Source organism: Sprattus sprattus (genome assembly GCF_963457725.1).
Source record: "Sprattus sprattus genome assembly, chromosome: 10".
Taxonomy (NCBI): Eukaryota; Metazoa; Chordata; class Actinopteri; order Clupeiformes; family Clupeidae; genus Sprattus; species Sprattus sprattus.
The window spans coordinates 28416181-28441314 of NC_137908.1; the positions used below are offsets into that span (position 1 = coordinate 28416181).

Genomic DNA, 25134 nt, shown 5'->3' on the forward strand with positions numbered 1-25134 from the left:
ATTTCCGAGGCAAAGAGGTGTACAGATCAGACAAGTGCCTCATATGAAATCGAGCAGGGAAAAGCCAATTACAGCGACAATAATCTCTCTGAACTGCAGTCAGTGTGGCTCCGCATACACAGCAAACATCAGGAGAGGAAGAGCAAACAGCAGGTCTGAAATGTCTGTGTAATACACAGAGCTGGCTCATGTGTCACAGCCATCTCCTCCACTAAACGACTGTTGCCACATCTCATTGATCCTGCTTATTTTAGGACAATGCTAATTCTATTTTTTAATACAACGATCACACGGACAGACATTTCAATTACTTGAAAGGTTTTTACATTTTTAATTTTATATTTTTAGGACAGTTTTTTTAAAACCATGCATTTTTATTTGTATTCCCTGTACTTGAGCAGAGAACAGAAGCCAATATGATGTAGGGGAAGCCTGTGGGGAAATAGTCGCAGACCCGTCTGGTCTCATCAAACATGCTATAAGTCATCAGATTAATTATGGCCAGGACCCAGGGCCTGGGAGGAATGACAGGGGAGAAGGCTGGGGCCTCTTTTATGAGCCCCTTTCCAGATCCGGGAGGGGGGAGGAGGGGGAGACGGATATGCAGCACAAGCCTGGTTCTGATCCTAGATTATGACAGCTAAGGGACTACGGGCCCTTTACTGTGTGACTGTTATACTATCTCCCGCAAACGGCCCCAATGTCCACCACTGAGGCTTTTCCCAAGTTGTGATGAGGAGACGATCTAGCTGCAGAAATGCCTGCTCTTTCAGCACAGTAAATAAGCATCTAATCTCCACAAGCACTTGGTTATTAAAACAACGTTTGCGTGGTTTTCCTCGGGTGTGTGTCATTGGCAATGGCCCAAAAGAGATAGTGCTACACTGGGTTCTGAGACGCTTTCACCTTGACATAAACATGGCTTTTAATCCAAGCCTCAAAGAGATACGAATTATGATGTGATTATAAGTCTTGCTCAGACTCCTTGGGTGCCTCTGATAGTTCAATACTACTCAAGAGCACTTAAGTCGCTGGTTGTCATTACAGACTTTTTCATTGAACAATCAAACACATAAGGCATTTACATCTACAGACAGGCAGACATGCATAGATGTCAGAGCAAAATAACAGCCAAACTCATATGAGCCATGAAGCATATCAGGCTCAGAGTTAATAGTGACGTGATAACTACACAACACACACACACACCAGATTAGCAGTATGCATTAGTGGACAGGAGGCAAGGAGTAGAAATGCGTGCATGGTGTTCGTGTCCCAGATGACATGAGATGGGTGGACGATGGATGGAAGGTCACAATTAAATGCTGAAACAGCATCTGTGGTACTGATGTTTCCGTGACGGAAAGAGAGAGTGGGCATCTGACCAGAAGTTAATCGCAGCGGCTGAGCTTTCTGGAAATGAATGGAACCAGAAACGCGCATGCATGAAACGGGCACTGAGACGGTAGCCAAGGCACACCATGGTTTTAATGAGTCCAAGGACTGCTGACAAGTCTCTGGGACATTTTCCTTTTACATTTACAAGCTTGAGAGGGTGTGGGTGAGCATCATGAGAGGAAAAGAGCTTAATGGTTGGACACAGAAGGAGCAAAACCTCAACACGAGATTATGCATAACAGTAGCACAGTTTCAATTTGTCAATAGCAGTGGAAAAGAATCCATATGAATGTCATCCTATATTTTCTTTTAATAGAGCTGGGTAAGATCAAGTGAATAACGGCAAATTGAGAAGAACAGAACAACCCATAAACCTTTTCTATGCATGCATGCCTGCGTACAAGTACAGCCGTCAAGGAAACGTCCTATAAGTGTTCATAGTTTATTAACTGTGAAACAGGACTGAACGACTCCCTGACCTTTAACGGTTATTTGAGAGGTGTAAGGATGTTATGCATCGGAATAATTGCTAACATGACCATTCCTATCAATTGCAAAATGATTGAATCACACAAAATGATGCAATGAACACCCTTTGAAATTGGAGATGAAATAAATGAGTCATTGAATTACTCAAACTATTTATTGAATCACCAAAATCATGTATTTCAGATCAGATCAGTAACCAGACCAAGATTTCTCATGGATGTGCTTTGTTCCCTTGATGTGACATATTGCAACAGGATAAATCCTCCAGGGACCTTTAACAGCACATATCATCAAAATAGAATTCTTTGCTAGTGCCTTTAAATGTCAATCAGGTAATCCCCTTTGTCACTTCTAAGCTTTAAAAGGGGTATTATCATGACATGGATCTTTGCTAAGAATTCAAGATTCGTCTGGACATAAATCATTCACAACCTCCACCTCAGCAACATTATGTCTCTAAGATTAATCCTGGGCTGCTCAGGGTGATACCTGAAACCTTAGCAGAAGCTTTACTGTTTGAGTGTGTAGAGACCAGTGAAAATGAACCACCGTGGTCTACACCATGATGTATGGGTGATATCAGGTTATTTGGCTTCCAGGCACGGGCTAGAGCGTGAGTGGTCATCTGGCTTCATCTCTGGCACCCTGATCTCAAAACTTCCTGGAGCATGCCCAAAAACTTCTAGCACACTTTCACCTACTCACATTCACATTTTCTTTTTTAGGGCTCTCTGGCCTTGGTGGTGAGTGTGTTTATATTAAGCCTGAAGTACAGGTGGGAGGGAAAATAAAGTGAGAAAAGGAAAGAGAATGAGTAAGATTTAGACCACCTTTCCTCATACTCCTCCCCCCTGGAGGTGGAGGAGGAGGAGGAGGAGGAGGAGGAAAGGCTCTCTATTGTTGAGGAGTACAGCACAACCTGGGCCTTTACAAATAACATGGAAAAATACAAATAATGGTTTTCCCAGAGAAAAAAAAGTTATTAGTATAAGTAGTTATTTAGGATTAACAATTTATTTATCTGGCCAACTTGACACTGCAATCAAAGACTTCTTACATATAACATACATTTCACATGATTAGGAAATCAATATTTCCATTTAATCCCTCAATAAAGTTTGGCTAAATATTTTTGATTCATGAATAAAACCTATATTGCTATAGGGAAGTGAAATTTGGGGCACCAAATACAAGGAGAATTTTGAATCCTGGGACAAAAGCCAAACTGAAATCCATTTGAACTGCAAACATTTGCAATTCTGTAAGAACATTTTAGGAGTGATCGGAAATAGCCCTTTTCTGGGTTGGAGGGCAGAGCTTGGGAGAAACCCTCTCCTAGTTGGCATACAAAGGAAAGACTAAAGTGTGGTACCCTCTTCAGAACAGTACACCAGAGCAGTACCACCTCCAGAACAGTATACCAGAACAGTACCCTCTCCAGAACAGTATACCAGAGCAGTACCACCTCCAGAACAGTACACGAGAACAGTACCCTCTCCAGAACAGTATACCAGAGCAGTACCACCTCCAGAACAGTATACCAGAGTAGTACCCTCTTCAGCACAGTACCCTCTCCAGAACAGTACCCTCTCCAGAACAGTATACCAGAACAGTACCCTCTCCAGAACAGTATACCAGAGCAGTACCCTCTCCAGAACAGTACACGAGAACAGTACCCTCTCCAGAACAGTATACCAGAGCAGTACCACCTCCAGAACAGTACACGAGAACAGTACCCTCTCCAGAACAGTATACCAGAGCAGTACCACCTCCAGAACAGTATACCAGAGCAGTACCCTCTCCAGAACAGTACCCTCTCCAGAACAGTACCCTCTCCAGAACAGTATACCAGAGCAGTACCCTCTCCAGAGCAGTACCCTCTTCAGCACAGTATACAAGAACAGTTCCACTTCCACATCACTTTTTGATTGTCGGTCGCAATTCTTAGGTAATTTACGACTCTGACAAGAGCAATCTTGGTGCTATGTTTTACCCTAAACCCAGATTGAAAGGCATCAAATATGGAATTTTGAGACAGAAAGGTGCAAAGTTGAAAGAAAGGCAAGTTAGAGATCGGCCTATAACTCTCATAAACCAAGGGGTCGAGCGTAGTTTTTTTTAGTAGTGGGGTAACAATGGCATGTTTGAGGCAACCAGTGAATGTTCCAGATAGCAGGGAGGTATTGACAATATGAAGTATGTCAGCCGCGAAGCAGCTGAAGACTTGTTTGAACAGTTTAGTAGGTACAGGGTCGAGAGAGCAAGTAGCTGAACCTAGTTTTTGTACGACTTCTTCCAACTCACTCAGATGGATCGGAGTAAAATTGTGGAAAGTAACCATATTATCGGGCAGAGTTTAGGGTAAGAGATTGAGGATTGAAGCCATTAGTGAAAGATGATGTGATACTGCTCCTGAAAAATGTAGCAAACTGATTGAACTTCTCTTCAGTGTGGAGCTCATAGGGTATCAAACGCGGAGGATTGATAAGTCTGTCAATGGTATTAAACAGGACTTTAGAATTATTTGAACTATCTGATATAATCTGAGAGACGTACTGTCGTCGAGCTTTTTTCATTGCACAGTTGTACATAAGCAAATGACTCTTATAGTTCATGAGGTCAACCTGTGATTTAGTCTTGCGCCATTTACGTTCATATTTACGGCAGGTTCTTTTAAACGTTTTTTATGCTCTTAGAATTCCTCCAAGGAGGCTTTTGTTTTCTTGAGACAGACTTCAGTTGCATTGGTGTAATGCTATCCATAATTTGTGTAACAGAAGCATTAAAATAGTTCATCGCAGTCTGAGGATAGGCCTAAACTATCAAAAATAAAATCAGTAGAGACATTCATATTTGTGTTTGCAACAGAGACCTGACTCAGGTCATAATGTGACCCAGCAGCATTACTATAAGCCCTAATAAAAGCCTCCGGAGTGTCTTCCCCAATGTTGCGCCTTAAAAATGTCTTTTGGCCAGATGTATGTGTAGTTGGCCAGGCAACATTGAAGAGGATACAGAGATGATCAGAGATCCCAACATCTAAGGTACTTGTTATGGAAATATCTAGGCCTTTAGAAATAACAAGGTCTAAAGTGTGACCATAATTGTGAGTGGGTACAGAAATGTGTTGTGTAAGCTCAAACATTGACAACAGATCAGTAAATTGCATAGCATAACAGTCTGCTGGGTTATCAATGTGAATATTAAAATCACCACTAATGAGAATACAACTGTAGTTTGTATACCAGAGCAGTACCCTCTCCAGAGCAGTACCCTCTCCAGAACAGTATACCAGAACAGTACCCTCTCCAGAGCAGTACCCTCTCCAGAGCAGTACCCTCTCCAGAACAGTATACCAGAACAGTACCCTCTCCAGAGCAGTACCCTCTCCAGAGCAGTACCCTCTCCAGAACAGTATACCAGAACAGTACCCTCTCCAGAGCAGTACCCTCTCCAGAACAGTATACCAGAACAGTACCCTCTCCAGAGCAGTACCCTCTCCAGAGCAGTACCCTCTCCAGAACAGTATACCAGAACAGTACCCTCTCCAGAGCAGTACCCTCTCCAGAACAGTATACCAGAACAGTACCCTCTCCAGAGCAGTACCCTCTCCAGAACAGTATACCAGAGCAGTACCCTCTCCAGAACAGTATACCAGAGCAGTACCCTCTCCAGAACAGTACCCTCTCCAGAACATTACCCTCTCCAGAACTGTATACTAGAGCAGTGTACCACACACTGCTGTGTAGCTGAGACGTGGACACTCAGATTGCTAGCCTCTAGATTATTAAGTACAAAAACATAAAGGAAACACAAAAGGCATGAGTAATGAATCAACATTAAATCAATGAGAGAAAATAAAAAGAATACATTGACAATTAGACAGACTAAATTAAACATTTAAATAAGCTTAACCCCTAAAGAGAAATTATAAAAATGACATTGACATAAAAACTAATTAGGAAAATGACTACACATTGAAACCATGATTGTAACAAATTAGGAATCACCAATAAAGAAAGTTGTTGACAAGGTACAGACTCAGTGAATATAGCCTTGCCTTTGAAAAGGGTAGACACGTCTACAAGTCTACCTCGAGAAGACTCACTCACTGTAGTGATGGGGTAGTGGAGGATGTGTTACATTTCCTGACAGGATGTAATAAATACGAAAACATCAGGGAAAACCACTTCTCAAGAATAGAAGACATTTGCCCTGGATTTACAAAAATAAATAGAGAGGGAAAATGATCATTCCTCCTGGGTGAAATACTGAATGCACACAACAAGCCTCCCAGTATCTGCACCCTTGCCACTTATTGACAGAGAGTACCATATGACTTTCAATGATAAATAATACATTTACACTTTATATAGACGTATGGTTTTTTTTTAACTGAACTTATTTAAAGGCACAATATGCAACAATTATGCTTTAGGATTAGGGTTAGGATAAGCAGTTTAACCTTAAAATAACAGCTTAAAAAAAATTGGGGCGCTACAATGACTTTTAATATGGAGAATTGCGTCCGTACCAATGTCATAGCAGGGTCGATAGGCATATAACTGCCTTCTGTAGTTTTGCCTGCCGATGCCCGCCGACCTGACTTTGATTACCTTCTGCCGATCTAGTAAGTAGCTTATTTGCCGTCTTGCTTAGTCTTGTGTTGCACATGATTGATGTTTGACTGTGTAAGGACAGTCGTTGAGTAATTAGTTTGTCATAATGTCAAAGTCAGCACATTTCAAGAGATTTCGTTAGTTTTAGCTGCTAGCATACCTTTAGCGAATACCTATTAATCCTTAATGCACCTTTAATTATTTTGTTTCCCTTTATCGGTACTATTAAACGCTAGATTTTATGCTTTGGCAATATTTTACAGACAGCCATGCCAATAAAGCTGACTGAGAAAGAGAGAGAGAGAGAGAGAGAGAGAGAGAGAGAGAGAGAGAGAGAGAGAGAGAGAGAGAGAGAGAGAGAGAGAGGGGAGGGAGAGCGAGAGAGAGAATGGGAGCAAATGGCCCAACTTCCCTTCCAAGTGGAGCCATGCTATGAGCCACATTCATTTACTGATGTATTGCATTCCCCTTTTGATGATCCCAGGGAGTCTGAGGCTGCCCTAGTGCTCTATCGGGGGTGGCCATTGACATGACGGAGGGCTTCATGCCACAATAACAGTAAGAGAATGGCTCAATTAGTCCAGGCGCAATCTCGGGGTCTGCTATTGATTTTGGTCCTCGGATGAAGAATAGCGGACAAGGGGCTTTTCAATCAAGCGTTTACTTCCGAGGAACTCAGGAGGGAGTGCAGCAATAGAGAGCGAAATTATATTGATAAAAAACAATAAAAAAAATCACAAAATGTGAATGCACTGTAGATGATGGGAGTATTCAGTTTTCTGGATCCATTAAACCACCCCTGCAACGCGGTTTCTTTCTCTGAGTTTTGTGTCCAACACCATTGAACAGCTCTAATCAAATGTGAGAATTCAGCTTGTGGAACTATCGATCAGACCAACACAAACCTTCCCCAGAATTAACCTTCAGTGAAAGATGAAAAACCCAGAGCTCTATTTCTGTTATGCTACCGCTGCGAATATCGGATGAAATCTTCATAAAAACCTCCAGCCAAGATGAGAATGAAAAAAAGGCAACATGTGATTGCTCTAAAGAACACAGCAGTTTTTGTTTGCTTAAAGACTTCAGGCAGTCTCTGCGGGGGAAGTCATTGATCGCTTCATGTACAAACACAAAAGGTAAAATGCAAATATTTCATGTGCCGTCATGCTAATAAGGATGGTATTCCCAAGGACAGTAAACTCACACAGGACATCAGTCCTTTGAAACAGGATTAATTGTTCATTTGCACAGCAGTATACCTATTAATTCAATCCTCATCCATGAACATGGCAACAATGCAGTCAGGGCTCAAAGAGGATAGATGCTGTGTACATAAGCCTTACTAGTTCACTGGTCAAAGCAAACCATGTCTGCTCTATATACTCAGTGTACATGCATGAATCAAAGCTAAGGGTGAGTATGTGTGTGTGTCGGTCATTGCTGTGTGTGTGTGTGTGTGTGTGTGTGTGTGTGTGTGTGTGTCTGTGTGTGTATGAGCTGGACGCATTCCAGGCCAGAGCCTCATCTGCCACATCAGTGCCACATCAGTGCTCTTGGCAGCAGGACAGACATGCAGCAGCCCAAACAACAACAACATCCCAGGGCCCCAGCCAACAGCGGGGGACCAGCAACCCCGACACAGAACCACACACCCACACCCACACACACACACACACACACACACACACCTACCCACCCACCCAGACCACCTTGAAGTCTCCAGCTCTTCCCTCCCACCTGCTGCGTAAGGGCCTTCATTAGCAGACAGGTTCAGATTTAACAACAGCTAGAGTAGAAGCTGAAAGTGATTGAAGTGGCAGTTTTAGTTACAAGACTTAATCCACAATTGTACAATTTACGTATGTCCTACTTCTTTTTTACACACTTCATGGTCACAAACGGTGAGTTTTAGTCTACGAATGAATAATTAAACAAAAGTAGTGTTGAGACTGAACAACAATTGAACAATTTAAAGTTAAATGTAACACACCCTGCACTGTTGGTCATTAACAGGCTTTGGATCACCCCACTCCACTGTCTTAAAAAGATCATATAATGGCACTGGTCAGGGGGAGTGAATACAGAGCAACAACAACCAAAAACGAAATACAGTCAGTGTCAGTGTGGCGATGACACAGCGAAGAGGAAGTTCATCCGAGATGAGCAGGAGCTGCACTTGATGAGGAGCCCAGTGCTGTTGACGCCTATCAGATATGTGCTCCTGAGATGAGGAGCCCAGTGCTGCTGACGCCTATCAGATATGTGCTCATGAGATGGGCTGCAACACGACAGGTGCCCAGGCCCACGGAGAGGGAGCTGGCGCTGGCACACAGAACGCTTCATCATCTCACCGAGCGGCCACCTCCAGCAGACACACAAACAAGCGTGCACTCACTCACACACACACACACACACACACACACACACACACACACACACACACACACACACACACACACACATCCTCCTGGCTTGATGAGAAGGACTTGTAGCTTGGGCTCTCTCTTAATGCCAGGCACATAAAGTACTGGCTGGTGTGCCACGGCCACCAATGAAAAGCAGTACTGAACAAAAGGAAGAGGGGGGCGGGGGGGTGGGGGAAATGAAGGCAGTGAGGAGACAAAGCTAATTAATGACAGGCGCTCCTCTCCGCTGCCCGTCGATGGAGCCTTTTTAAATAGCAGGACGGATGAGCAAGAGTCTCCATGCCCAGAGGGGGCCGCATGAAGAGGAGAATAAACGAACTACGCCTGTCCTCCTGGATGGTGCGACGGGAGGCACTTCAGAGAGTGACAACGCAGACTGATTGCATGCCACATTTGGACAGGAAAGCAGAACAGAAAAGTTATTATACTTCAACCATTGGACTTTCCTTTTCCATATGCTGATGTAATATACAGTGCCACTTGAAAGTATGTGAACCCCTTGAGCAGTTAAGAGTTTTCTGTTATTTTACCATGATTTTTCATTATTTTCATCACCAATTTTCCATAGATGAAATGTCAGGTTTATGTTTATCATTTGCATGTACTTGTTTAGAGGGAATTGTTTGAGTAGCCAAAAAACTACATGAAACATGGAATTAGTCCATTTCAAAAGTAAGTGAACCCCCAGCTGAATTGGTAAAGTCAAGCAGGTAACAGATTCGGTGAAACATATTTGGGTGCTTAATTAGTCAATTCAGCAAACCAATCAACTGAGACATCCTTAGGAAAAGGGTTGGGCAACACAGATTAAAAGAGAGAGGAAACCAACCAAACTACTGTAGTGCCAAGGTGTACCCACACAGATCCATCATGCCGAGAGGAAACGAGATATCCGAGAACATCAGGAAGAAGGTACTGACAGCCCATCAGTATTGGGAAAGCTATAAGACCATCTCCAAAAGATTCCAGCTCAATCCATCCATCCAAGACAAATAATTTAGAAATGGAGGGCATTCAACATGACCGCATCTCTGCCTAGAAGTGGACGCCCATCAACACCATCACCAAGAAGCACCAGAAGAAGAATAAATCAGGTAAAAGTCAACCCACACATCACCTCTAAAGAGTTTCGGACCTCTCTGGCAGCATCTGGGGTAAATGTACATGGGTCTACAATCAGACGGAAATTGAATAGACATGACATTCATGATTGGGTTGCTAGAAGGAAGCCTCTGCTCTCAAGAAAGAACAAAACTGCCCGTTTCAACTTTGCCAGAGGGCACTTGGATAAACCAAAGGCCTTCCGGAATGCCCTTCTTTGGACAGATGAGTCCGATATAGAATTATTTGGTCATGATCAAAACCAACAATTTTCGTCTGATTGTAGACCCATGTACATTTACCCCAGATGCTGCCAGAGAGGTCCGAAACTCTTTATAGGTGATGTGTGGGTTGACTTTTACCTGATTTATTATTCTTCTGGTGCTTCTTGGTGATGGTCTTGATCGGCGTCCACCTCAAGGCAGAGATGCGGTCATTCTGAATGCCCTCCATTTCTAAATTATTTGTCTTGGATGGATGGATGGAGCTGGAATCTTTTGGAGATGGTCTTATAGCTTTCCCAAGACTGATGGGCTGTCAGTACCTTCTTCCTGATGTTCCCGGATATCTCGTTTCCTCTCGGCATTGTTGATCTGTGTGGGTACACCTTGGCACTACAGCAGTTTGGTTGGTTTCCTCTCTCTTTTAATCTGTGTTGCCCAAACCTTTCCCTAAGGATGTCTCAGTTGATCGGTTTGCTTAATTGACTAATTAATCACCCAAATAAGTTTCACCGAGTCTGTTACCTGCTTGACTTTACCAATTCAGCTGGGGGTTCACTTACTTTTGAAATGGACTAATTCCATGTTTCATGTAGTTTTTTGGCTACTCAAACAATTCCCTCCAAACAAGTAAATGCAAATGATAAACATAAAGCTGACATTTCATCTATGGAAAATTGGTGATGAAAATAATGAAAAATCATGGTAAAACAACAGAAAACTCTTAACTGCTCAAGGGGTTCACATACTTTCAAGTGGCACTATATATATATATATATATATATATATATATACAGCCGCGGAAAAAATTAAGAGACCACTTCAAAATTATCAGTTTCTCTGGTTTTACTATTTATTGGTATGTGTTAAAGTAAAATGTACATTTTTGTTTTATTCTATAACCTACTGGCAACATTCCTACCAAATTTCAAATAAAAATATTGTCATTTAGATAATTTATTTGCAGAAAAATGACAATTGGTCAAAATAGCAAAAAAGATGCAGTGTCTTCAGATCTCGAATAATGCAAAGAAAACAAGCTCGTATTCATTTTTAAACTGCACAATACTAATGCTTTAACTTAGGAAGAGTTCAGAAATCAATATTTGGTGGAATAACCTTGATTTAAAATCACAACTTTCATGTGTCTTGGCATGCTCTCCACCAGTCTTTCACATTGCCATTGGGTGACTTTATGCTACTCCTGGCGCAAGAATTCAAGCAGCTCGGCTTCTTTTCATGGCTTGTGACCATCCATCTTCCTCTTGATCACATTTCAGAGTTTTTTTTATGGGATTCAGGTCTCGAAATTGGGCTGGCCATGACAGGGTCCTGATCTGGTGATACTCCATCCACACCTTTACTGGCCTGGCTGTGTGGCATGGAGCATTGCCCTGCTGGAAAAAACACTTCTCAGAGTTGGGGAACATTGTCAGAGCAAAAGGAAGCAAGTTTTTCATGGGACAACGTTGTACTTTGCCTGGCTGAGATTTGTAAAAGACCATAAGGATTGAACCAAAGCCGACTGGAGGGTCTCCTAGTTCGTCTTCTCTGATGAGTCCAATTTCACAGTAGGTGCAAGACTCTGTGGCTTGTAGGCCTCTCCAGGTCTCCGTCTAACCATCAGACGACCATGTGTTGGGCAAAGCTGAAAATTGGACTCATCAGAGAAGACGAACTAGGAGACCCTCCAGTCCGCTTTGGTTCAATCCTTATGGTCTTTTACAAACCTCAGCCAGGCAAAGTACAACGTTGTCCCGGAAGAAAAACTTGCTTCCTTTTGCTCTGACAATGTTCCCCAACTCTGAGAAGTGTTTTTTCCAGCAGGGCAATGCTCCATGCCACACAGCCAGGCCAGTAAAGGTGTGGATGGAGTATCACCAGATCAGGACCCTGTCATGGCCAGCCCAATTTCGAGACCTGAATCCCATAAAAAAAACTCTGAAATGTGATCAAGAGGAAGATGGATGGTCACAAGCCATGAAAAGAAGCCGAGCTGCTTGAATTCTTGCGCCAGGAGTAGCATAAAGTCACCCAACGGCAATGTGAAAGACTGGTGGAGAGCATGCCAAGACACATGAAAGTTGTGATTTTAAATCAAGGTTATTCCACCAAATATTGATTTCTGAACTCTTCCTAAGTTAAAGCATTAGTATTGTGCAGTTTAAAAATGAATACGAGCTTGTTTTCTTTGCATTATTCGAGATCTGAAGACACTGCATCTTTTTTGCTATTTTGACCAATTGTCATTTTTCTGCAAATAAATTATCTAAATGACAATATTTGTATTTGAAATTTGGTAGGAATGTTGCCAGTAGGTTATAGAATAAAACAAAAATGTACATTTTACTTTAACACATACCAATAAATAGTAAAACCAGAGAAACTGATAATTTTGAAGTGGTCTCTTAATTTTTTCCGCGGCTGTATATATATATATATATATATACACACACACACATATACATACATGCACATACACACACACACACAGCGACAGACATAGCTCTCCTGTTTCCACTTCAAAAATATCTGTAAACTGATTTTCTTACAATTTTTTTTGTTCTTTCTTTTTGCAGTTGTTGGAGTCAGCTGGAGATAAGCACCTCTGCAAAGCGAGTAAATGCCTGCAAAGAGGTGGGAGTGTGAACACGCTGTGACAGTAAAGTCGTGACTCGCAGGCGAATCACAGCTTGGGTATTTTTTGAGAGTAAAGCCATGCAGATATTGAAAAGACATATGTGTGAATATTAACAAGAACTTTTTTTAGTTTTTTTGACACCATCAGTATGAACTTACTTTCAGCTCTGAACTGTGTGACAGGCTCCTTCAAGCTGTGCTTCAACATGATAGTGCACAAGTTTGTGTGTTTTACTTGAAAAGCTAGGCAAACACATACAGACACACACACCCAGAGACACACACACACTGTGCACGCACGCACGCACATGGCCAAATTGTGTACGACTCAATGAATCAAGCAGCTGCTGCTGACACTGATGATCAAACAGCAGACACAACCCCGACAGCTACAAAACTTAAAGTATGGCTGTGCTGACTTCTCTTTTCATTAACATGTTAACTTTCTCTTTTCTCCCCAACACACACACACACACACATACACCCATACTACGGCCAAGCCATATTGCCGATATTACAACTAGAAATCTTAGCTCCTCAATGCAGAGCGTGCCCTAACCATGTCAAAGTGATGTGAATGATGTCAAGGGCAGCGAAAACACAGGTGCATTACTGTAAATAATAGTTTTTTCACCGTCTCCACAACAGGTCCTGCTTGTATGACCTGATTAAACAGGATGTGCTAGAAGGTAGGCAAATTGATAAATGCATTGCGGTGCTGGCCTTGGTGTTGACCCGCTGTTCCGCTTGCAAGTCCTCCTGATCTACGCATGGTGTTTGCCATCACAGTCACCAGCTGGGGTTAATGACACCACACAGACTGCAAGTGCAAGGTTTTTCGCCACCCTTTTACATCACATCACCACTGCTTCTTTACACAAATTGCACATTTAAGATTAGGATGAGGACATATAGATGAGAAAAAACCTACACACACGCGCACGCACGCACACACGCACGCACGCACGCACGCATGCACGCACGCACGCACGCACGCACGCACGCACGGTACAGAGCAAATGTGCGCTTACAGAAAGCGTGAAGTTTTCTTGAACACTGGTGATTGTTGGCGTAGGTGGAAATGACAATATCATTCAGCGCACCTCATACGATCTAACAGCAGATGGGTCTCAAGCTCACAGTCTTGTGCAACAGCAGAAGAGTGACAAAGTGGAAGAATAAAAGAGAGGTGCCCAGAAGCAACTCAAGACGTGGATGGGATTAATGCCACAACTTCAGTGTGATGTTTTAAAAATAGAGCTTGAGCTTGTCCCGTCCTAGACACTTGTCACAATGTGAATGTGTGTGTGTGTGTGTGTGTGTGTGTGTGTGTGTGTGTGTGTGTGTGTGTGTGTGAGAGTGTGTGTGTGTGTGTGTGTAATCCTGGGTACGACTAAACTCAGCCCAGCGTGGCCCGTGCCTCCATCATTGGCCAAGCCTTGAGCTTGATGCTGTGCCACTGGCCCTCTCCTGGGAGGGATTAAGTGCAGTGAGGCACAGGGGACAGTCCAACAGGATTTCCAGATCAAAGCCGCGGGCAATCTTTCACCACGGCTCTTTTACAGCGGCCTCTGCACACAATAAAAGGGCTCTTTGAATGTATGCAGGGGAGTTATTGGGAGGCATTTGTGTGAAAACGTGACAGGCTCCCCTCATCCCCACCCCCTATCAGTGACGAGTTCAGTCAATTAGACGCACCACCCCCTACACACACACACACACACACACACACACACACACACACACACACACACACACACACACCCTGGGAACAGGCACCTCTGGCTGCTCTGCACCTTTGCACGGAGGGGGAGGGGAGAGCAGAGAGGGAGCACATGCGGGCGTGGAACTTTGAGCAAAAGTGAATACCTTCATCTGAGGTCAGCCGTGTGTTAATAAATTACATGTGCAGCTCTGTGTTTCGCGCTCTGTTGCACACACATACACACACACACACACACACACACACACACATACACACACACACTCAAGGTGGAGGTCAACCAAATGCTCTGACGCTAACGTGTTGGTTCACATTGCATTCACTTCCCCTTACTATTTTCCTCCCGATCTCTTCAACCTTACGGCTGAGACCTGCCTCGTTCACGCCTGGCTCCTTGTCAACCTTAAATAACACATCAATAATGGCCGCTTCTTCTTCGCCCAAACTCTTCCACATTGCGGCTGAGGTGAGCCAGGCCTTTCCTGTCTGCTTCGTTTACACCTCGTTCCTTGTTAACCTTAAATAACACATCACCTGCGGAGTGCCTTGCCGGCCCTACTGAGCAGGTTGAAAAGCTCACAGGTGACAATTACCCAGACAAGCACCTTCATCAAACGGCTGGCTAAGAGCAATGCTTCCCCAGTGTTCGTCCTCTCTCACATCCTTTCTCACACACAAATAGTTAGAATAAAATACAGTCTTCAGCACAAAATGCCCACAAGCAAAAGCATATATTCACTGGGCACATACCTCAGCTGACAGGTAGAGGTAATAGTGAGATATTTGTGTGTGGCCTGTAGGTGTTATGATTTTTATCAAAAAATGTTTGTGTGTGTGCTCTGGTGTTGAGCGCCTGGTCAAAATAAGTCAAAAAGAGGGAAAAATAAAACCTTGGGGGAACCTGTTAGCCCTTTTTACCATCGGTGTGTGTGCCTGACCCTGACCGAATGTAAAGAGGACGTGATATCGATTTCGCCTCCACTGAGGACACAACAGCCAGTGCAAATGGTGCGTACCCGAACTCATGGAACTAAGTTCCTGTAAAGTATGGCAGCTGTTGCCAAAAGACAGCTGCTGTCCCAACGCCTGCCCTGTGCAACGGAGCTGTCGCCAGCCAACCTCTCTGAAGAGGCACAACCAATCAACAACAGCGAGTAAAAAGACTGTTAAAGACAATACAATGAGAAAGACATGTCAGAAACAGAAGTGGCTGAAAAAATTGTGTCACTAGCTGCTATTCGCTTAGTCTGCTCAGTAGATGTGTCACATCAGTTGATCATCTTAATGTTGTTTGAAAACAAAATCCAAGGGGGAAAAGTAGATGAGGTTTACAATACTAAGGCCATACTTTGAAAGGCTGTGTGCTCTGCGTTGTGGCGCCGTGGCGTTGTGGCGTTATGATATTGCTCAAACAGGTTAACGTCAGAGGCTGTGGCTGAGCAGAATTGCTATTTTGCATGTATGCACACCTAGGAGAGCTACAGCCAAGAGCCAAGCCTTTATGGGACAGGTCAAAAGAGTCTTTGTGTGTTGCTGAATTTGTGTCTTCTGAGCCATTATAACAAGGGGAATTCTGATTTGTGCGGTGATGTTTGATTCATGTCCAACAAATCAGTTCATATTATTAAAATATTTGAACTGTTAAATTGTCTTTGTGGATTAATTAAATCTGTCATGTTAATGTTGATAACAGCCCAGCAACTGTAGCCACTTCTGTGGTCTTTACATTATGTTACATATACAGGCATGATAAACACGCTTGAACACAAGCTACATAAGGTATTTGGACATCTTTTCTGTAGAACATACTGGAAAGGTAAGTGAAGAGGTTAGTAGTAATGCATATCCTAATTACTTTAACTCCTCCTCTGTGGAGAAGATAATGTATGCTATGTGCACACTTCAACAAGCCAAAAAGATTCAGGTTTTCTTCAAAGTATTTTCTTGCAAGACTACTGAAATACCCACCAATTAATGGCCAACAGTCCCAGCTAAACTCAAACAGAAAAACGAGAGAAAAGCATTGATCCCACAATGACAATAGTCCATATTCAGAACAAAGAGAAATACACCCAAAGGGCTAATAAGCCAAGTAGAGATTTAAAAGCATTAGGACACTTTGGCAGCTATATCAGATCAGTTGTTTCAGATGGTACCTTGACACATTCCCTTTTTGCGCTCCCAAATTCAAGTTGTGACGGTGAACAGTGAATGATGGATGGAGATGAATCCCCTACCTCGGTTCAGCTTTCTAAATATGTATGTGGCATTATAAATTTGACATGCCGTTTTATACAGAACATAAAACCAGATCCATTTGAGGGTGAGACTAATTAAAGGAAGTACAGAGTGAGCATCTGGCTTCCTGCATCATGTAGACATAAAATATATTATTACTATAAGCTACCTATATGATGAAAGCGATTGTCGCATGATACTATAACTACAACAATGACACTATTTCAATGACAAAGAAACAGCTTCATGTGATTGGTGCTACTCTAATTCAAGCAACATTATGGAACTCGTATACTTGTGAAATGTCAACTAATATGCTAGTGTCAGTAGCCTGTGTTAGCAACAACCTATATCTAATGAACAGCAAAAACTAAGCAAATATTTTACAGCAATGATCTTATCTGCAGACAGAGAAACTGTGCTCCTTCTGCCTTTAGGCCCATCTTCATTGCCTCTATATAGTGACGCTAGGCTGTTTTAGAACCGGAGATGGGACAAAGGCACGTTGATTCGTGGTCTAAACTGAATGTGTATGCAGTGAAATAGAGACAAAAATATAACTTTGGATCTCACTTATTGTTGCACATTACCGAAGGCCCAGATGAAAGATGCAGAATAATTATATTCACTTTGTGTGCCACTTGGAGCGTAGTCGTGCCTAATTGCATCATCAATGTAGCCATTTGGTAATATATTCTGTTGAGTCAAATGATCGGTCAATTTAGTCGGCTGAGTGGTCAATATTATGCCGTCAAACTGTGTCGAGATTAGATTGAAAGTGCCTGTCAGATGTTGAAAACCAGGAAATGGGAATGTCCTTTTTTCAAAACTATTTCCATGAAACTCCCACCTTTTTGAATGGACACACCCAAATGAGGCCTTGGCTGCTCTAGAAGGTGCTCAACTCTTAGCGCATTAGGAATGTACCTTAGTAATCAAAAATGCTTTACGCGATTGCCCTTTTTTTGTTTCATGTTAAGAACTCATGGTGCACACCTATTAAATGATCACACATCAGTGGCTATATTTGCCTAGAAAACACCAGCTGGCATGCTCTTAAAACATCAGACTTTGCACCACTCTTAACGCCTTCTGAAATGGCCACATAGGTTGCAAAGGTGTCTTTTCGTGGTGGCACTTTTGTCAGATGGTAAGGCTCTGCTGATTCAGGAACTGGGATAGTCCATCATTTATAGTCATTCTGTTGCAAGTTAAATAGCACTGATAGCCTTAGTGTTGATAAAGGCACCATTCCTTTCAAGGAACACTGAGAGACTAAATGTGGAACAAAAGGTGTCTTACAGTAACAGAAAACAGGTGTAGTGCCTATGATCTCTATAAGTAACTTTATTTTTGAACTTTAGGGATTCCACATAACCATGCTTACTTTTGCTGTTAAAAGTGTCATCTAATAAGGATGCTAATTAACATGAAACTAAAAATATTGCTTATTTATTCAAGCATTTTCGTAGTTTAAAGGGAACAATTCGAGAGGTTTTCTTTACTACTGTTGAATTTCATTTGATTGTTGGCAATATATTTTGGCCTACACATAATTACTTTAGTGTATTGGGCCCCTGAAGTCAATTGCTGCCTTCAAGATCACACTATTACATTCCATTGCATCTTATAAGCCTTATAATCAATGTCAAATTCAGTTCTGTGTCGAGATTGGTAAAATATCAAAAATGTTTTCGGCATCGGTTGTGTCATTGTTTTGCTTGGTTTGGGCCCTTTGAAGCACACTGTGGCTTCCAAAAATTATGGAGTATGGTTGTGAAAAATAAAGAGTAAGAAAGAGGAAAAGGGAGGGGAGAGAGAGAGAGAGAGAGAGAGAGAGAGAGAGAGAGAAAGAGAGAGACAACATGTAAACGTAATTACCCACAGTTAAGAGATATGGCATGGACACAATGCTAATGAGAATTTCATCATGCCAGAAAAAAAGAGAACATCCCCTCCTCAGATCTGAGGTGGCCCACTATCCTACTCTGGAATTCAAATAGAGCTATGCACAGGTTTAACCCCGTCTGCTTCTGCCAGATGGAAAGAGCCTCTGCTTCCCTCATCACTTTCAGGGCGCCAAAAACACAGATTTTTGGAGAAGTCTGACTGTAGTCCAGAAAGTTGAAAAACACACTGAGCTCCAGAGTAACAGGATGCATAATTCATTTTTTCTTAAAATGCCCCAGCACCATTCATCACCATTATAGCTCCTGTTTGACACAGTAATGAATGAGTCCGTCCATGTAGTCAGATAAGGGCATGAGACACGCCTCTCTCAGGTTCTGTTTGTTGTTTTCCAGGACACTGTGATGGATCCATGCTTGGGCAAAAAAAATTAAATACACTGATATTTGTCCAAAACTATGCATCATAAGCTTAAGTGTAAGACTTGCCCCTCTCTGTTTCTGTTCTATTTTTTTTTTTTTTGGGTGAGTATATACCTACTCCAAAGACTGAAACAGTGTGCACTTCTTAAAGAAAAACATTATTTCCCAATGGTGCTTTAAAAGCACACATTTCTTCCTATATGCTCATACAGTCAGTCTGGATAGACGTAAAGGAGTCATGCAGGGAAGCTCACAAAATGTCTCAAAATGCAGAGACAATTACAAAATGTCACAAAATGCAGAGACGCTTACAAAATGTCACAAAATATATTTCCATGTATTTCTTTAAATAAATGCCACCTCGAGTCAACAACTGTGCTTAGCTCCTGTCAGTGGAAATAGTGTAATAGGGTCACGGGAGAAGGAAAAAAGTGCTCCACTGGCAAAGATAATGCCAGTGGATACTTCAAAATATGTCTGGGTGATAATTAGTGACTTGAGGTTGTCAAGAGGGTGACGTGAGGTCCAAATTCAGTTTGATGGCGGTGTGCATAAAACCAGCAATGGAGGCTGACACATCAGAAAGCAACACGCATTGAAATGTTTTCCATGTACGCAAAATCTCATGCCGGTAGAGTAACTGAAATAAACAAAGACAGCTGTTGTGTGAGAGTTAGATTTCAACAGAAATTCCATGTCAAGAAGAGCTGGGAGATGTGTACTTGTAGAGCAGTGCTGAAATAATGACTTGAAAAACAAAACATGGTGGTGGTTGGTGTTTTAGTATTTCTGCAGCCATTAATGAGTACTCTTCCCACTCGTAAAACTGAACAGACAGTGGGCCCTTGGAAATGAATCATATACTGTATAGTGCCATGAATGTGAGAAAACAGTCAGCCAAGTAAGTATGCACTTAAATCTCTACCCTCTTCTTTAAAAAGCGTGATGAGTTGTGAAGGCTGCTATGCTGCGCACCACAGCAGTAATTAAGACAGCTTTTAAGTGAAACTCAATAGGCTTGTTGCCTTCTGAATAGGAGAGTGCAGGCGTGGGCTGGCCTGTCTTGGACGTACCTTTGGATCAGCAGTGAGGAGCTTGAATGCCTGGTAGACTTGATTCTCCTTCACGCCGCCCCCCAAATCCAGGAAGTTGGCAGGTTTGCCTCCATGGAGGTCAATGATGTCACAGGTTGCCATGGCAAGGCCAGCACCATTCACTAAGAAAGAGAGCCACAATTGATTTGAGAGAGGATGTGTGACCCACACCTCAGCTAGCATGTCAAAAGAGAAGAATGAGTCGAAACACCCTACTACTGGGGTTTTTACCACAAAACAAAAAAACAACCTTTGCCAAGTGTGAAGAGTAACACAACATACATTCACAATTAGTATTTTAAGTATTTGCAGCAGACAAAATCACTGGATTTAGACCTAAAAAAAAAACTAAAACGATGGGTTTTAAAGACTGAATGACTAAGACTATTTTATGCTTGGCGAGGGAGGGAGTGAGCATTTAATGGCTTCAAAAAGGAATGTTTAGTGTCGCATTGCATTACTAGATGAACAATGTAAATGGATAAAAGAAAAAATTAAGGTAACTCAGCTCTTCATTTCAGAACGAGTTACCTCGCTTTGAAAGGCTCTTCAGAGATGTTTTAGTCTGCCTACCAAACATTTTCACGGCTGCCAAGCTGTACGAGAGCCAAGCGAATCGTCCGCATCCGGCTAAACCCAACAAGCCTTGCTACAAACATCTCACCTCATTTGGTTTATTGGAACCGAACGGGCTTCTTGGCAAGCACCCCTGAAAGAAAGTCCCTATAAAGGGAAATTCACTTTAAAAGCTGTCACTTTGCTGGCTTACGAAGCCTTTCAAGGAACTCATCTGGCCCGAGCTGTGTGTCTGTGTGTGTGTCTGTGTGTGTGTGTGTGTGTGTGTGTGTGTGTGTGTGTGTGTGTGTGTGTGCGTGTTTTTTTTTCTTCAACAGATCCTCTGGAGCCAAAGGAGTCGCTAACCTGTGCTCCTTCTCCAGGGCTGTGCTATATTCTCTGTCTGTTGGTATGCAGGGGAGATGTGTTGCATCACCCAAAGTGGCACTGCGCGGTACAAGAAGAAAAAAAAAGGCGCTTTGATTTACAGTGCGGGACCGCTTTAATGAGAGCGCTAACAATCCTGCTCACTTGAGAATTTTGGCGGGTTCATGCTAATTAGAAGCCATTGGATACGGCAGGTTCCTTCTGGAGTTGTTAAAAAGCCGGTTATGAATGTGACTGGATTCAAGCCCACTGAGAGCTGTCTCCACTTAAGTTTGATTTGCATGACGCCCTTTGTGGAAGTGAAAGGGGAAGAAAGTTTCAAAACCAGAGGTGTGTGTTTGTGTGTGAATGTGAGGGAAGGAGAGGGAGCCAAAAAGTGAGTGTGTGTGCATGGGTGTGTATGAGAGTGATGTGAGGAAGAGAGGGAGAGAGAGAAGAGCAGTAGACAAAAAAAAAAAAAACTCACCAAAGCAAGCAATGTTTCCATCTAATCCGATGTACTTGAGATCCCACTTTGCGGCCTCTGTTTCAGTGGGGTCGCTTTCTGACATGTCGTCCATGGCAAAGACAGCCTTCTGTCTGAACTCAGCATTGTCATCGAAGTTTATCTTGGCATCAAAGCAGACCACTATGGAATAAAATAGAAAGAAACAAGGAAGCATATTTTATTCACAAAATACAAAAATTACTCATTGCAACAGTCCAACAGAAAACACATAAGTTACATATAAATAATGCCAACATTAGTCTGATTTGTCTTTAGTCATTACTCTTTTGTGATATTTAATTCACTAGCAGAGATAATTATACATTGCTAAATGGAGCCTTCTGTAAGAATACCACTCACTGCTTAACTCCTACAAGCCTAGGCTATTTTTAGCATTAGGTTAGTTTTAGACTTAACGTCTAAACGAGCCATACATGCTATATTTAACTTTTTTCAAGACATTATTCTATATGATATTACTTGCATACATCTCAAAGAATTTCTCAAAATGTATAAGAGGCAAGATATCCTTTCATATATATATATATATATATATAAATTTGTAATGGTAGATGTATATTAACAGTGAGAAACAGAATATCAAAAAAAATAATCCAGAAAAATGCATTTTATAACATTTATGACTTTATTTGCATTTGATGCAAAAAATAAGTATTTGAACCCCTAGCAAAACTGACTGACAAAAATGACTTAGTACTTGGTGGAATAACCCTTGTTGGCAAGCACAGACGTCAGACGTTTCTTGTAGACGGTCACTAGGTTTACACACATCTCAGAAGGGATTTTGGTCCACTCCTCTTTGCAGATCCTCTCCAAATCTTTAATGTTGCGTTTTCAATGGGAGGGCATGAGGGAATGAGGTTCAAGCCCAATATTCCACGTTACATGGCACCATCAATAGTCCCCTTGATGCGGTGGAGTCGTCCTGTACCCTTGGCAGAGGAAACAGCCCCAAAGCATAATGTTTCCCCCTCCATGCTTGATGGTGGGTATGACGTACATTGGGGTCATATTCAGCATTCCCCCCCCTGTCAAACACGGCAAGTCGAGTTGATGCCAAAGAGCTTGATTTTGGTATCATTTGACCACATTCTGTCTCCCAATCCTGCTTAGAATCATTCAAGTGTGCAATGGCAAACTTCAGATGGCCCTGTACATGCGCTTCCTTGAGCAGGGGGACCTTGAGAGTGCTGCAGTACTTCAAAAAAATTACGGCGTGGTGTGTTGCCAATGGTTTTCTTGGTGACTTTGATTTTTATTTGTTTATTTGATGAAGAGGGACAGTGTGAATTAATAAACATTAGAATGTAAATGCACCCAATTGTAGCCAAAAAGCTAGTTTTCATTGGCAGTCCCCCTGCCAGAGTGAAACTGGCTAAAGATAGGGAAGAAGAGAAGGAGAGAAAGACAACACCCAGACTATGCTCCTAGAGGAGTAGCCTACAGTGTGGGAACAGTAAAAAAAAAACACCTCAGCACATAAGCACATACAACTCACAAACAAAACATACATGAATAGAAAACACCAGCGCTACATGAAAAAGCTGCCACTTGCGTTGGCCCTAGGGATAGCCAGGAGTCTCATGACAAGACATGCACCAGGACATGACAAACACACCTCAGCACATAAGCATACAACTCACAAACAATACATGAATACAAAGCCAGGAGTCTCATGACATGTACCAGGACATGACAAACACGAAGCAGGCGAAGGCGTGGGATGTGACGGAAGGGGTCAGGTGGAACGTGAACAGCGACTGCAGAGAATGGTCTGCACTTGACCATTAGATGTTCGAGGTCAGGTGAGCAGCCGGACGATGTTGTTTTCGCATCCACACACCACTGGTTGTTGATCAGGATACACACACCACCTCCTCTATTCTTGCCCGAATCAACTGTTGAGTCCTGCCGATGAATGGAGAGGCCATCGGGTAGGATGACAGAGTCTGAAATTGAGGGGTCCAGCCACGTCTCCGTACAAATGCAATGCAGTCCGTTGAAATGCCAACCTGGCTCTTAATTCATCCAGCTTGTTGTCAAGTGACTGGACGTTAGCAAGTAGGATACTAGGAAGCGGAGGACGGTTCTGTCGTTTCCTTAATTTCACCAGGGTCCCGGCTCGTTTCCCCCTTTTCCTCCGGCGGCGTCTTTTCACGGGTATCCAGGGTAAACAGCCAGGTAAACAACTCTGGTAACCAACGGAGTGAAAGTCCCAAGATGCGTTTGTAATTTGAAGATTCAGCCTGATATTAAGTAAAGCCTCTCTGTCGTACGTGATTCGTGCTTGACACGTTGTTAAAACATGTGAAAAGTTGAGGAGGAGCAAGGGCAACGGCAGCCATATCTCAGGCGCCGACATCACCAGTCCGTGGTCCCAGCTGCCTTGAGATCATTCACAAGCTCCCCCCGTGTAGTTCTGGGGTTATTCTGCACCTTTCGAATGATCACTGATACCGCACGAGGGGATATCTTGCATGGAGCCCCAGACCTAGAGCGATCAACATTTGTTTGGTGTTGCTTCCATTTTCCGAATAATCGCACCAATAGTTGTCTGCTTCTCACCAAGCTGCTTGCCAATGGTTTTGTAGCCCATTCCAGCCTTGTGCAGGTCTACAATTTTATCTCTGACGTCCTTGGACAACTCTTTGGTCTTGCCCATGGTGGTGAGGTTGAAGGTGTGAAGTATGATTCTTTGGACAGGTTTCTTTTATAAACGTCACCAGTTGAGATGAGGAGTACCTTGTTAGACCTAATGAGGACTAATCTGTGTGCTTCTTGGGCACATAACTGGTCATTGTAAGCCAGAATTCTTGCTGCTTGCTTGGGGGTTCAAATACTTCTTTTTTGCATCAAATGCAAATAAAGTCATAAATGTTAAAAAATGCAGTTTTCTGATTTTTTTTTGTTGATATTTTGTTTCTCACTGTTAAAATACACCTACCAATACAATTCTAGATCACACATTTCTTTGCAAGTGGCCAAACTTGCGAAATTGGTAGGGGTTCAAATACTTATTTTCCCCACTGTATACAAAAGTCTGAATATATATACAAAAGTCTGAATATATACAGCCGCGGAAAAAATTAAGAGACCACTTCAAAATTATCAGTTTCTCTGGTTTAACTATTTATTGGTATGTGTTAAAGTAAAATGTACATTTTTGTTTTATTCTATAACCTACTGGCAACATTCCTACCAAATTTCAAATAAAAATATTGCCATTTAGATCATTTATTTGCAGAAAAATGACAATTGGTCAAAATAGCAAAAAAGATGCAGTGTCTTCAGATCTCGAATAATGCCAAGAAAACAACTTCATATTCATTTTTAAACTACACAATACTAATGCTTACACTTAGGAAGAGTTCAGAAATCAATATTTGGTGGAATAACCTTGATTTA

General features: G+C 42.4%; 1 protein-coding gene across 1 annotated transcript in view; it reads right to left on the bottom strand.

Annotated features, from left to right (window-relative positions):
* The window catches only part of suclg2 (succinate-CoA ligase GDP-forming subunit beta), a gene marked incomplete at its 5' end in the record, with an annotated part of 96856 nt that overhangs the window by 22101 nt on the left and 49621 nt on the right, over positions 1 to 25134 (bottom strand). The window contains 2 exons of the mRNA XM_080845440.1: positions 20259 to 20401; positions 21688 to 21849. Of these exons, the coding sequence (XP_080701566.1) occupies positions 20259 to 20401; positions 21688 to 21849 (305 nt within the window). The remainder of the gene's footprint in view (positions 1 to 20258; positions 20402 to 21687; positions 21850 to 25134) is intronic.